The 12,776-nt window shown below is 40.1% G+C and overlaps 1 protein-coding gene across 1 annotated transcript in view; it reads right to left on the bottom strand.

Annotated features, from left to right (window-relative positions):
- LOC146788598 (tenascin-X-like) overlaps positions 1 to 12,776 on the bottom strand; it is a 694,637-nt gene that overhangs the window by 11,982 nt on the left and 669,879 nt on the right. The window contains exon 48 of the mRNA XM_085633173.1: positions 1,929 to 2,008. Within this exon, the coding sequence (XP_085489299.1) occupies positions 1,929 to 2,008 (80 nt within the window). The remainder of the gene's footprint in view (positions 1 to 1,928; positions 2,009 to 12,776) is intronic.

The raw sequence follows: 12,776 nt of genomic DNA on the forward strand, positions 1-12,776 counted from the left end.
CATCCTGACAGTGAGGGATTGAAAAAGAAGAAAGTTTACCCCTACACCTTTTGGAGAAAACTCCCAGGCTTTGTGGGTAATTAGTTTTTTTTAACATTTATCTTCCACTTTGGAAGTTTTTAAAACAAAATAACAAACTTTGCAAAAGTTTGACAGTCGGCTGTCAGGTTTCACAGAGTCATCCTTCCAACTTTTTGTACATTGACAGAAACCTCATGGCCTTCCTGTTGGTGTTTAGAGATGTCCATGGGGCAGGCTAACATCTCTAAATGTGGCAGGCAGAGTAAAGGCAGGGTAGAACACGTAAAGTCCGCTGTCACCCTTTTTTGCTGTTACTCCATCCACCAAATTCTAAATCAGGCCCTGAGGGGACGCCCACACGCCCCTCAGGCAGCAAGAAATGCTGTCATAGACCTTTCCACCAGTTGTAGCCTCAGACATTGCTGAAATCAAATGACTTGCTGAATGTCAAAAATGTATTCATCATACTCCTTAGCATCTTCTGACAGGGAATCCCTCCCAACTCCATCTCAAAGAACTCATCCTCTCCTGTGCCAATAAGGACACCTTTCCTTTGTCTGTCGCTAGGGACATCTTTCCATTTGATGGAGTTCAATCCATCCTTTCCATTTTTTGACATAGACATGCCTTCCAAATGTTTGCTCTTTTTCAATTTCTAACCTCCTTTCTCATCTCTTAATTCTTCCTCCTCAGATAAGGACTCCATGTCCTTTTGTTTCTTATTTTTTTTAAAAATAACAAATGTCTCCTTAACCTGATTCTTCATCTCATGCTGAATCATTTTCCTAATCACCTCCTCACTAATTTTAGATACAGTAATCTCTAAACTACCTCTTTGGTCTAAATCCATATTTTAGCTCTCAATTTACAAACAACCGATATACTATGAACAACAAATAAACGCTAAAAGCCAACCTTTTAACTAAAATCTTACTACGCTATCTCTCTACTAACAACACAAATATACCCTTTTTTTAAAGCCTTCATCTTTTCCTCAGAGCAAGCAATTGTTTTTGTCTGATTAGTTACACAATTCTTTACCAGTGCAACTTATCTGTCTACCAGCATTTCTTTCATTTATTTAGCTAACTCAAAATGGCCTCCATAAATGTGAGATTGCTCGTGAGACTTTAGATTCCTAATCTCCTTATATTTCTCTGCACCACGGGTGCGCAGTCAGCGGCCATGCTCGTGCTTCAGAGATTCCCTACAGCGGCAAAGTTGTGTGCTCAAAAATGCGAGGCCACATCACAGACGGATGCTGGAGAAGGAAGATCTGGAGCTCGTGCCTACATTAAAGGATAAACTTGCCCTCTCTTCATGTCATTCAGCGGCCTAGTGCCATAGCTCCCAGCCTAACCTAATACACCTGGGATATATTTTAAACTATACAAAAATTGAAATCGCACATCCTAAAACCAAACTTTCCATTTTATAGCTCTTAAACCTTGATCCTGCTTTGGTAAATTAGAGGCTTAGCACATAGAAACACACAATCTGTAACTTTTTATTTTTTTAAACACACATACATTTCATATACCACAACAGATAATAGGTATTTAGTTCTCCAGGAGCAGTATTTACAAGAGGAAAAGGGTTCTATGCGGGGATTATATATTGACTAAGGTGTTCTGGTTCTAGATTGAAGTTTATTGTTTGTAAAAGTGTATTAAAGGTGCTGCAGGAGGGGCAATTAAAGATTTACTGTATAATGGTAGCCTCCAGTCTTGAAATGAACTCTGGTATTCAAAATGGTAGTGTTCAGTGAGAACCATGCATAACAGAATGCATTTTGACCACTTTACTCGCTCATTTATTCTGTCTGCTGTCTGTCACTGCAGCACAACTTTCACTTCCCGTCAACCCCTTCCCATTCCACTCAAGAAGAAATTATGTTAGCATATTACCTTTTCCAGTAAATACAATTGTCTTTCATCTGTACTGAGTGTTGAAGTAGCTTTCACAGATAGGTAGAGGAATCCTTCAACTGCAAAGAAAGAGAGCACACAGCATTAATGCCTTCCCTTAAGATAAAAACTATTACAAGGGCTCAAAGGTAAATTAGTTTACATGTCCACCTGATATGTACATCACATGTATCCGAAGGCTACGTGGAAAAAGCAAATATCACCATTAAGCCCCCTTGCTGTCTTTGAATATCGTTTTGCAGAATAGTGCCATGTTGAACTATATGTTCCACAAAACTGACCTATAGTCACCTGGAGTACGATTCTCCGATGTCAATTGTTCTTGCATCAGAGCATTATCACCATGCGTGTAATGTCATCTGTAAAGCAGCAAGCATGTAAGCACCTGGGGATATGCACACTTAGCCAAGAATGTTGCAAACAACTACCAATGTCTAAAGCCATCCTGCAGTGAGTGCCCACTGAAGGAGGATGCTCACCAGCTGCGGTGTGAAAGTGTCCAAGGGAGATATTTTCCACCCTATGGTATGACCAACTGTCTTCAAAGCAATATCCCTTTGGTGCTGGTCTGGAATATATCAGACGAACTGATGAGTGGTCACAATATCATAACCAGAATATTGAGGAACAAAATATCAACAGGTGTGCATAGATTTTCTTTACCTAATTCCACATCTGCATACCTTGATGATATATGTATCGTGAGTTGAGAATAGCAAATCTATACCTCCCTCTGTGCACTTACCTTCTTGATTGTTTGGTTTTCAACATTTTGGTCATAATATTGTGGGCACTCAATATTCCTCCTGTGATATTCCAGACTGCAACCCAAACCTTTTCTCAGTAGAATGATGTCAGAGTGTGTAGGAGCCTAAGTGATGCCTCTGCAGACAAGGAATTAGATGTAGGCTTTCTACATTGATTAGAGTTACTTTATGCATTCATGGCTGTGGGGATTAGATTTTCTTATCTGCAGAATGGTATCTCCTTTTGCCCTTTGCTAGGCACAGCATTTTGAAAGTGAGCAGCACAGACAGGCTTGGAGTGGCCAAACGAGTGGTTACATTCAGTATGTGCACATTTATTGTCATGAGGGTAATTCCTATCACCGTTTCATTGGTATTGCTGAGGTTATAACAGTTCTTTGTCAGCCACCACAGAGTATTATTTGTGCAAGTGGCTGCAATTGCACTTGATTTTAGGAAGGTCATGGACTTATATTACACTATTGAACTTTGACCCAAAGCACAAGAGATAAATGCAGAAAAGAAAGAAAAAATGAGGACGAGAAAGATAGGATCACAGTGATAACAAGACAACGTAGGGATTAAGAAGAACCTGCAAGAATGAGAAAAGGGTCCAGGAACTGTAGAGTGGTTAAAGAAAGAGGCAGGACATGGATTAAAACTAGGCATCCTTAGTGTCTGCACCACCAGTTGCGGGCTCCTGAGAAACATCTCAGGCCTCTGCATTCATTTCCTTTAAATACTATGCACTGCATATACTTTGTTCCCAGGGTCCTGTCTGTTCCTCTATTAGATGTCCCTAATTTGTCCAAAGCAGAACCTAAATTCATTATAGATTAGAATAATTTTTCCATGGTATTCCCCCTAACATCAGAAGTGCTTCTGTGGGTGGTGCGGGCATACACTGATTGAAGCAGTTTGACATCATTAATACATGTGGGAAGAGATGCACTGGATTCTGCATTTACTGACTTGGAAAAGCCCATTTGACAATACAGATATAGTCCAAAGGGGACGCCATTTTTAGTTCACCCTGAGAAGTGGTTCACAGAGACATGCTTCCAGAAGCAGTATGTAATTTCATAAAGTTTTCAGTCATGACAGCCAGTTGAGACGAATGCAGGTGGAATTGTGATGTGGCATGTGGAAATGAGGGGGGGGGGGGGCACAGAAGAAATACTCAAAACATATGGCAATTTAAAAAACTTTAGGTAGCTTGCACCACAAGCCATGTGCCTTTAAAAGTGTACAAACCCAAGAGCACGGTAAGACAGAATTTTATAAAACCCATAAAGTTTAGATTATAGTTTAAGACTAGAATCAGTCACTGGTAGTGTAAACCATGGAGAATTTTTCTGTGACCAGTGTGAAGTCAATTCAGAACCGGTTGAGAGTGAAGTACAGGAAAGACAAGACTAAATACATGATTTTTAATCCTCCCTTACACACCAGACCACCCCCCACTTTAGACTCGGTTGCACTCGAGAGAGTTCACACTTTCCAATACTTAGGTGTTACACTAAGTGAAAAACTTTCCTGGGGCCCACACCTTGCCAAATCACAACTCAAACTGACCCAAATAGCTGGGGGAATACTAAAAATGACAAATGCCTCCACTTACAAACCCATCAGCCCTGGTCTTGAAATCTATAAATCGAGGGCTAGAGCGGCAGCATTGTATGGAGGGGAACTTTGGGGGCACGCCGTTAGACCTGGATTGACTAAAGTTGAGAACAACTTTCTGAGGCAGTTGCTCTCGCTCCCCCAAAGTACACCTCTCTTACCGCTGAGGCTCGACTTGGGTATATTTCCCATCCAGGAGGAACTAGCCATCAAACCCCTCAGGTTCTGGAGGAGGATTTGGCTGACCCCCGAGCTCGTGCAGTATAAAACTGAGTTACAAGAAATTCTGAGATTAGGCAAGGCAGTGCATATTCCTTGGCTCTCTTACATCAAAGACGAATTTTTGAAAATGGGTCTTGCGGACATGTGGCTGAATCCAGTAACAGCCTGTAGTGAGATCTCAGGGAATCTATTTACAGAGCTCTATAGATTTCGATGCTCTAATGCATGGCTCCACGATTCACAGAATGGCACCATGGTAAAATCATTCGTAGAGATTAAATCTGTATACTCATTCGAAGATTTCCTGGATGTAATTTTCCCTGTCATGGCCAGGAAGCTATACATACAATGGAGGTTTGGCGCACTCCCTATAGCGTGCCTAACCAGTAAATGGTCCTCGTCCAGGTCCTCACATTGTCCAGGCTGTGGTATGAATAAAGAGGATGAATGCCATATTCTATTTTTCTGCCCTCTTTATAGTAGAGCAAGGAAGAACTGGATTGTACCTATCTGTAGAAATTTAGGATTTAGGAAATGTTCAGATGCATTAAGGATTTTTAAAACTGATACTGCAGGTTATATTGTGTTTGCCCTTGCGAAGTATCTGCATGCTATCTGGATCAAAAGGAGTTTTATAATTTCAAATAGTGACTAGCAGCCCTGGTTCACATTCGATTTTGCAATTGTAGTTATTACTGCAATACTGTATTTTTAACAGTGATTAGCACCTCTGCTTTACACTTGATTGTGTAATTTTAGTTATTGCTTCAACATTGTATTTTTACTGTATATATTATTTTATGTGTTCTTTTATGGCTGAAATACTGCCGAAATAAAGATTCAATTGATTGATTGATTGATTGAAGTACAGGAAAGAAGGCTCCAAAGAGAAGCAGCAAGGAAAATGAATGGGCAATGGCAGCACAAGAGGCAAAGGCTCCAACAAGTCGAGAATGTGCTATGAGTATGGGTTTTTGCAGAGAACCTGCCAAAACATAGAGGGCAAAGTTGGTGGAAAGAAGAGTTTGAATACATGCATATTGTAATACTAAAACTGAAAGGGAGGAGGAGCCTATATTTAGAAATACATTTTTGATGCTAGCCAGAGGTATCATAGTCTCAAGGAGGATCCTTGCAGAAATGTGTAGGTGAAGCCACAGGCATTCTAGGTATATGGTAAAAGGCTGAGTGACTGGGTCTTTCCAGTCAGGAAGGTGCGGATCCATCGGAGTGTATGCCCCTGGATTCCAATGCTGTTTTGGCATTGGATGAATATGGGGTGGGAGACTGTATTAAAGGCTGTGGAGAGGTCCAGGAGGACGAGTGCTGCATTGACCCTGCTTTCTGGAGTAATGCAGTTGTCATCATACCACATCAGCTGCTCCAAATGTTAAGCAATACCCCAGACCAAACGTACCAGGTCACAGCTATGAAAGAATTTTCCTTTGTTTGGATGCAGGAAAATATTAAATATTTAGATGTTTTGATAAGTCAGGGGCTATCACAAATGAGCACTCACAGACTTCCCAGAGAGGCAAGGTTGGGGAAACGGCCCAGAACGAAACAATTAACCAAAAAAAACAATAAAGTGCTCTCCATCCCAGTGCTAACACTTTGAGTAAAATAATGTATTTTCTTCACACAATCTCACTGAATACTACAAGGTACATTGGGAGGAATGAAACACAGGGTTAAAAATCTGTTGCAATCTAGGCACTAAACTGTTCTGCCCACCTTTCTAACAGAGCTCCCCAGCGTTTGTCATCTCTGGCATTTAATCATGAATACAGCACTGGTGAGGCTCAGGTGCAGTCACTCAATCACCCACAAGGAGTGTATGCCTCAACTGTTCAGATTGATTTTCTTTCAGTCCAATATTACCTGTTAGAGATCAAAAATCTGAAATCCTGTATAATAAAATCTAATGATACCTTGCAGAGTCTACAGGAAAAGTAGTTATATCTTAAAACAAGGACCTTAGAGATGGAACAATGAATAATTGACACTCAAGATGTTGCTGTCAAATTTGTTTCAATGTTTAAAGAAATTTCACTTTTGAAAAACAAACTGAAGTTCATTAAAGTGTAATAGGCATAATAATCTTCACATTTATGGCATTACTGAAGGAGGAAAACATTCTGATGTGTTACCTTTCTGAAGTCTAATATTCCAAAAATAGATGGTATGTGAGTTCTCTCAAACACAGACGCATTACAGTTCTCTCTTTATAATTTACAGACTTTACAAAAGTTAATTCTGCAGCAAGGCAGGGCAAACAAATGCTGTGGACAACACACAAAATTGTCTTTCTTCAAAATGTTTCCGGGTCTCCAGCAAATCAACACAAAGGGGCAGATTCCCATCTGGGTCAGACAGCTCTCCGACCGAGCCGGATCCGGAGTGTTTTCCGACCGAGCTGGACTCCTGCAGTCAGACCGAGTGAGAATGATGCGGCCCCATTCTGCTGGACTCCGTTCGGTCGGACTCCCATAGAAGTCAATGGGAGCCAGTCATACGACATGTACATGGGCTCCCATTGACTGAATGGGTACGTCTCGCACAAGGGCGCCCCCTACAGTGGATACGCATCGGTGCCATTCGTACCATACATGCCTGTGTTGGGGAGACCCTTGGGTCTCCCCCTGGGTCTCCCCCTGAGCAGGAAACTTCGGCTCGATCCCGCTGTCCGACGCGTGCATCATACTGGCTCGGTCGGAATGAACCTCCATTGCACAGCACGGTTCGCTAACGGATGAGGCGTACGGAGTGGTTCGGACCCGGAAACGAGTCTGTCGGTGAATTTCGCGTTGCTCGCAATGTACTTGCTCGCTCGTACAGCTGTACGAGTTGGTCGGTAAACACACGTACGGCTCGTACTTTTTATGGCCGGATCGCGTTCGGAGCCCTTCCGAGCGAGATCGGAATCGGCCCGAAAGAGTTTTTAGATCTGCATCTGGCTTTCAACTAAAAAAATGCCAGATTTAGATGAATTAATTTGTGTTACCTCAAGGCAATTTATAAAAAAAAGACTACCACTTTTGTAAGCCGGAATTAGTGGAAAGAATTTAAATATCTTCATAAGATGGAAGGGATGGTTGCTGGCAAAACCTAGTCACACTTAAATGTTTTTCAATTCAGATTACTGTCCTGTATCTATGATTAGCCTATCTTTTTGCTGCAATATTTAATGTTAATTGTTACATTTGTTCCCTGATGTTATGACTAGTTCCTACTAATTTCATTGTTTATCTTCATCTGTTTTTCAGAATTCCTTGTATTTTTGTGATGAACTGTTCTCTATTTCACCGATTGTTCTTTCATGAATTGCATTTGTGGTCTTTAGAATATTGTAATTTTCCTCTCGCCTGGTCCTTATTGTAAGGTAAGTCTATCCTTATGTGGATTAATGGAGACAATGCCACTACTTTTTTTCCTTTTATTACATAATTTTCCTTTTTAGCTTCATATTTTTGTCCTCTCCTTAATAGGCTTATCTTCTTTTTTATCTCCAGTATTTCTCTGATTCTATCGGATGCTGCTCTTGAGTTGAGCTGATCGTCTAAATTGGTGCTTTAACATTCTTTTACATGTTTGTGTTATTCTCTTTCTAATTACAACAATATAATTAAGGTTTACTCAACTTCCTACCATAATTTATTTTGCTATCTCTTTAGGATGCCGTATTAGAACCTATTTTTTCTCCCTTTTTTTCCTTACAGTTTACTTGATGTTTTTTTTTATCTTCCATGTTGCATACTTATCCATTGTGTTTTTTCTATTTTTCTGAAATGAATTTAAATCCAATATAATTGTTTGTCTTTCTTTAATGACTTATCTTTGTTTTGTGCCATGGAATGTTATGGGTATTCATGACAACAACGAGTCTTATATATTTATTTAAGTTACAAAGTTGCAATGCTACAAGAAACACAGTTAACAGATAAAGTTATAAATGTTTTAAAGAAGGATTGGGCTGGCCAGGTTTATCAGTCTCCTGCTAAAGCTAATAAAAATGGTGTCATTGTCAGTGTAATAAAAGACGCTCTTGCCAGCCTTGCTTCGGCAAAGATATAATTTATCTTTAAATTTATCGAAGAGGCCAATTTTCCCCTTTTTAAATTGAATTCAAACATCTTTGGAGTCATCATAAAGGTGGAAGACTTCTAGAAAACTATCACAAACTTAAAAAACAAAAGTCACATAGAGAATCCATCACTTGTATGCATGTGAACAAATGTCACCTAAAAATCTGACATTTTGAATTGCTTTATAGACATTTACACCAGGTTATACGCCATGGAATATTTGTGCTGAGTATAATTTATTTGGATATTTTTTTAATTCAATTCTTTAAGAATGTTATGGTTTACTAAACTTATCAGCAATGCAAAAGAATATTCCACATAAGGAAATATTCAGTGCAATCACTAAACAACCTGAAAACAAAATTTTTTAAGAAATCTCCCTGATTAATACTGACTGTAAATATCTGGTAAAATTGTAGCTTTATGCATTTATAATTACATTACAGATATAGTTGGAATTAAATAATCTAGGTTGTCAAAGGCAGAACCATTACAGATAATTCTAGAACTTTCTTAAGCATCATCAATGATATTTCTTGCATGGCTGACCCCATTATAACTGTACTTCTTGACAAGGATGAAGCTTTTGACCATGTGGATTGGGCTTTTTGGATTCTAGGCCTTGCAATGTTATGGTTTTGACCACACACATTTATATTACATTATCATTCTTTATTCTACACCTAGGACTTTCCCTCTTCACTATTTATTTAGATTATCCTTAGAATCCTTCTTGGAAGAAATTCATAGATCTCCTATTAATACAAAAAGACACAAAAGATGTTATACTACTTATATATGGCAGATCTGGCTTCTTATATTCCTGCATTTTTCCAGCATTCCTGCAATTTCTTATTGCTTTTGGATGAGGTTTTAATGCAAGAATTGGTAACAACCCAACTATCACTGATTTGAATTAGACAGTTGTTCTGGTGATTCTTAAACCAAGAAAGATGCAACAGGCACTGTGCTTTATACATTTTTTATGGATTTTGATTTGTTTAATATTCAGGAACTGGTGGGAGACCAAGATACACAACCTCCTACTTTAACTGGGTTGGAGTGCAGCACTATAATCGATTATGTGTTTGTTTCCAGGATGATAAATGTATGGGTACAATATGGAAGCAGTAAGCCCAGGGCCTTTAGTGATCATAACCCTGAAATTGTAGGATTAGCCCTTCCAGCTAAAAATAGGGGTATTGCTAGACCTGTTAGTCTTAGCTTGGTCTTCCCCAAAACATTTTAGCTACATATATTTTGGTGCTTAAAATTGTTTCTGCTGGTTGTATGACTGTGCTCTTTACCCCAGATAACCAGTGGTGACGTGTTTGTTCTGACTCCCCTAAACATGGTTTTTATCAGCTTACACCTGATTGGCATATCTCATTTACTTATCTGTCCCTTGTAGAGTGGTGTACCATGTACCCACAGCCTGTAAATTACATGCCACCAGTGGGTCTTTAGAACTTTATGTGCTATCCACTTAAATAGCACCTTAAAACATGTACCAGGCCTACCACTGCAGCCTGAATGCAGTTTTATACTGCCATGTCAATTTGGCATCTAAACCCCCTTGTCAAGCTGTAAACTCACCTTTTAGTACATAGAAGTCACTCCAGCAAGGCCGTTATTGTTTATTCTATTGTGATAGCTCTGTCGCTGAGCGGCCACAACAAAAACAACATCTTGCGTGTTGAACTGATGGAGTGCCTACGAAGTGGTAGGGTAAGCACAACTGAGCTTGTAGAGAATTATGGAATGGAATGGAATATTATCCTGTATGTGGCGCAAATGAATGTGTGTTTAATGTCATCATGTAATGTGATGTAAAAACGTTTTTATATAGCACAACTTTCACTCCAAGGAGCATCTTGGCGCTGAAGGGAAGGGAAGGTAACTTAAGAACGTGAGCATGTAAAATGGTGTTTCTTAACCGTGCCTAGTGTATCCATGTGACACTGACTCCTTGGACGTGAGATGGCAAAAAATAAAACTAAATGCAATTCTAAACATAAACATAAAACCACAAAAACCCTAAGAGTATAAAAAGGCACTATACTAGTTTGAAGGTAAAAGCATACAGGAAGCCACACATAAAAGTATAAAAATAAAATGTAAAAGCAATATTAAACTGCTCAACACTTAAAAACAACTAGGGATATTAAAAATATGTTTGCATTTAAAAAAAAATCCACAACTCAAAACTGCCAGATTATTTATGTGGTCCAAAGAGTAGACAAAACATTGCTGTTTCTCAGCCACCGCAGACGATGTCCCAGACACACCCAATGTACCAAGTCCATAAATAAAACATGTTTCAGTTCATCCCCCTCCGCATCCACCAAGGAAGGAACAGCTGGTGCTGATTTCGCAGAAGATGAGCCAGGATCCAGATCGCCAGTAGCTGAAGCATCACAGGAGGCCTCATATTATGCATTTTGGAGCAATGGCAAGTGCGAAGGACAACGGTACAAATGAGCCGTTAGGGGACCCAACAGTAGGGCAATGTCCGCAGATTGAGCAATTGTAATGACGAGCATATGTCCAGGAAATAGTCAAAAGTACACAGCGGACTGCAGAAAACAGGCTACACGCATTGCAGCCAGACAGGCAGAAAGGACAAGAACCCATAGTCATTAAGTTCCTTACCTAAGGGTGCACCCAAGCACTGTATCATGCTTTCAGGACGCAGGAACATGTGTGGTAGTGCTTTCCCCATTTGGCCTCAAGATGCAACATCTATTGTGGAGCAGAAAAAATAAAAGCACAGTCCTGACGACTAAGAATACGACAAGCAGTAAGCGTCCAAAAAGGCTGGCAAGCACTGAGTATATGAATGATGCAATAACGCCGAAGACCGTCTGGAAGGTGCTAACCAACCTGAAGCAAATTGTCTTAAAAAGGTGTGCTACCCCCGCAGTACTAGACATGTTAAAAATGCAGTTCACAAGCTCACCAAATTATGTGGGAAATTAATGCGGAGTAGCGACTATATCTCAGAAGAGGACCTTGCAACATGAAGATCAAACATCTCCATTGCAGATGTTAAGGCCACATCTTTTTGGACAATAATGCTGTCAGTCTGCTTAAAGCATCAAAGCGCACATTTGTATGCTTTATCAAAGGCCCAAGCTTTGCATCCCTAACTCTGTGGGCAGGTGGAAACAGTGCTTGTGTACACCAAGTCACAACCGCAGCAATCATTACCAGCTAGGCAACGCCCACTCTTATCCCACCGCAACCTTCATCATTCAGCATCAAGTAACTCCCATTCGAGAGTAACCTGAAAGCCAGATCGATCACAGCAGCTGGAGAACCCTTCAAATAACATATGTTTGACTTAGATGCATTGCATGCGCCATGAAGCAAAACTTTATAGCACACCAAGAAATTTCCCAAGGTACTCTGGCAGTCAGTCAGATTGTCCACCTCTCTCTGATATTTTTTGGGATGACTCTTGAAAGGAATGAGATGAACGTGTATTAGTATCCCAATGCCTGGCAGGCCTTTTTAGATTATCACGATTATGCTGATGATAGTGCTGTGGAGGAGATCCGCCCCACAATTTAGTCTTTTCTTTCTGTTACTTAATATCCCACTTCTTAGAAGAGTCTGATGCATGTTTAGAGTTATCCTTTCCAGAATTACTCTTAATTTGTACTTCACTAGGTCTGGCTCCCAAATTATCTCTATCTATTGTGGCATAGGTTTCCTCAATAATTCTTGGTAACTCGCGCTGCTGTTCTCTTGGAGTCAAGTTTTTGAGTTGTTGGCGGTACTGCTGCTTCCCTTTGTTACTGAACAGTATGGTGGATGCTGTGACAAAGTATCAGTTTCATCCCCAAATCGAGATGCCCCATACTCATTTTGGATCTGTTTAAGTACCTCTGGCAAAACAGTTAATTGGGGTGTACCATGTGTTTTGGTATATACTGCAGCAAAGACTGTACCCCAGGTGGTACAGTCTTCCTCTGGAGGAGCCAGAATTCTGTTTTCCTGAGGTCCCATATGGAGAAACACTGTTTCAAGCTGACTCATCTTTTGTGCAATCCAAAACAAAATTTCCTCCAGTCTGAGGGGAATTTTACCCATGACTGCATTAGTGCTTTGTGGATTAATTCAGGTGTAGCCAACTGTGGTTGTGCAGC

This window comes from Triturus cristatus, chromosome 11 (assembly GCF_964204655.1).
Source record: "Triturus cristatus chromosome 11, aTriCri1.1, whole genome shotgun sequence".
Lineage (NCBI taxonomy): Eukaryota > Metazoa > Chordata > Amphibia > Caudata > Salamandridae > Triturus > Triturus cristatus.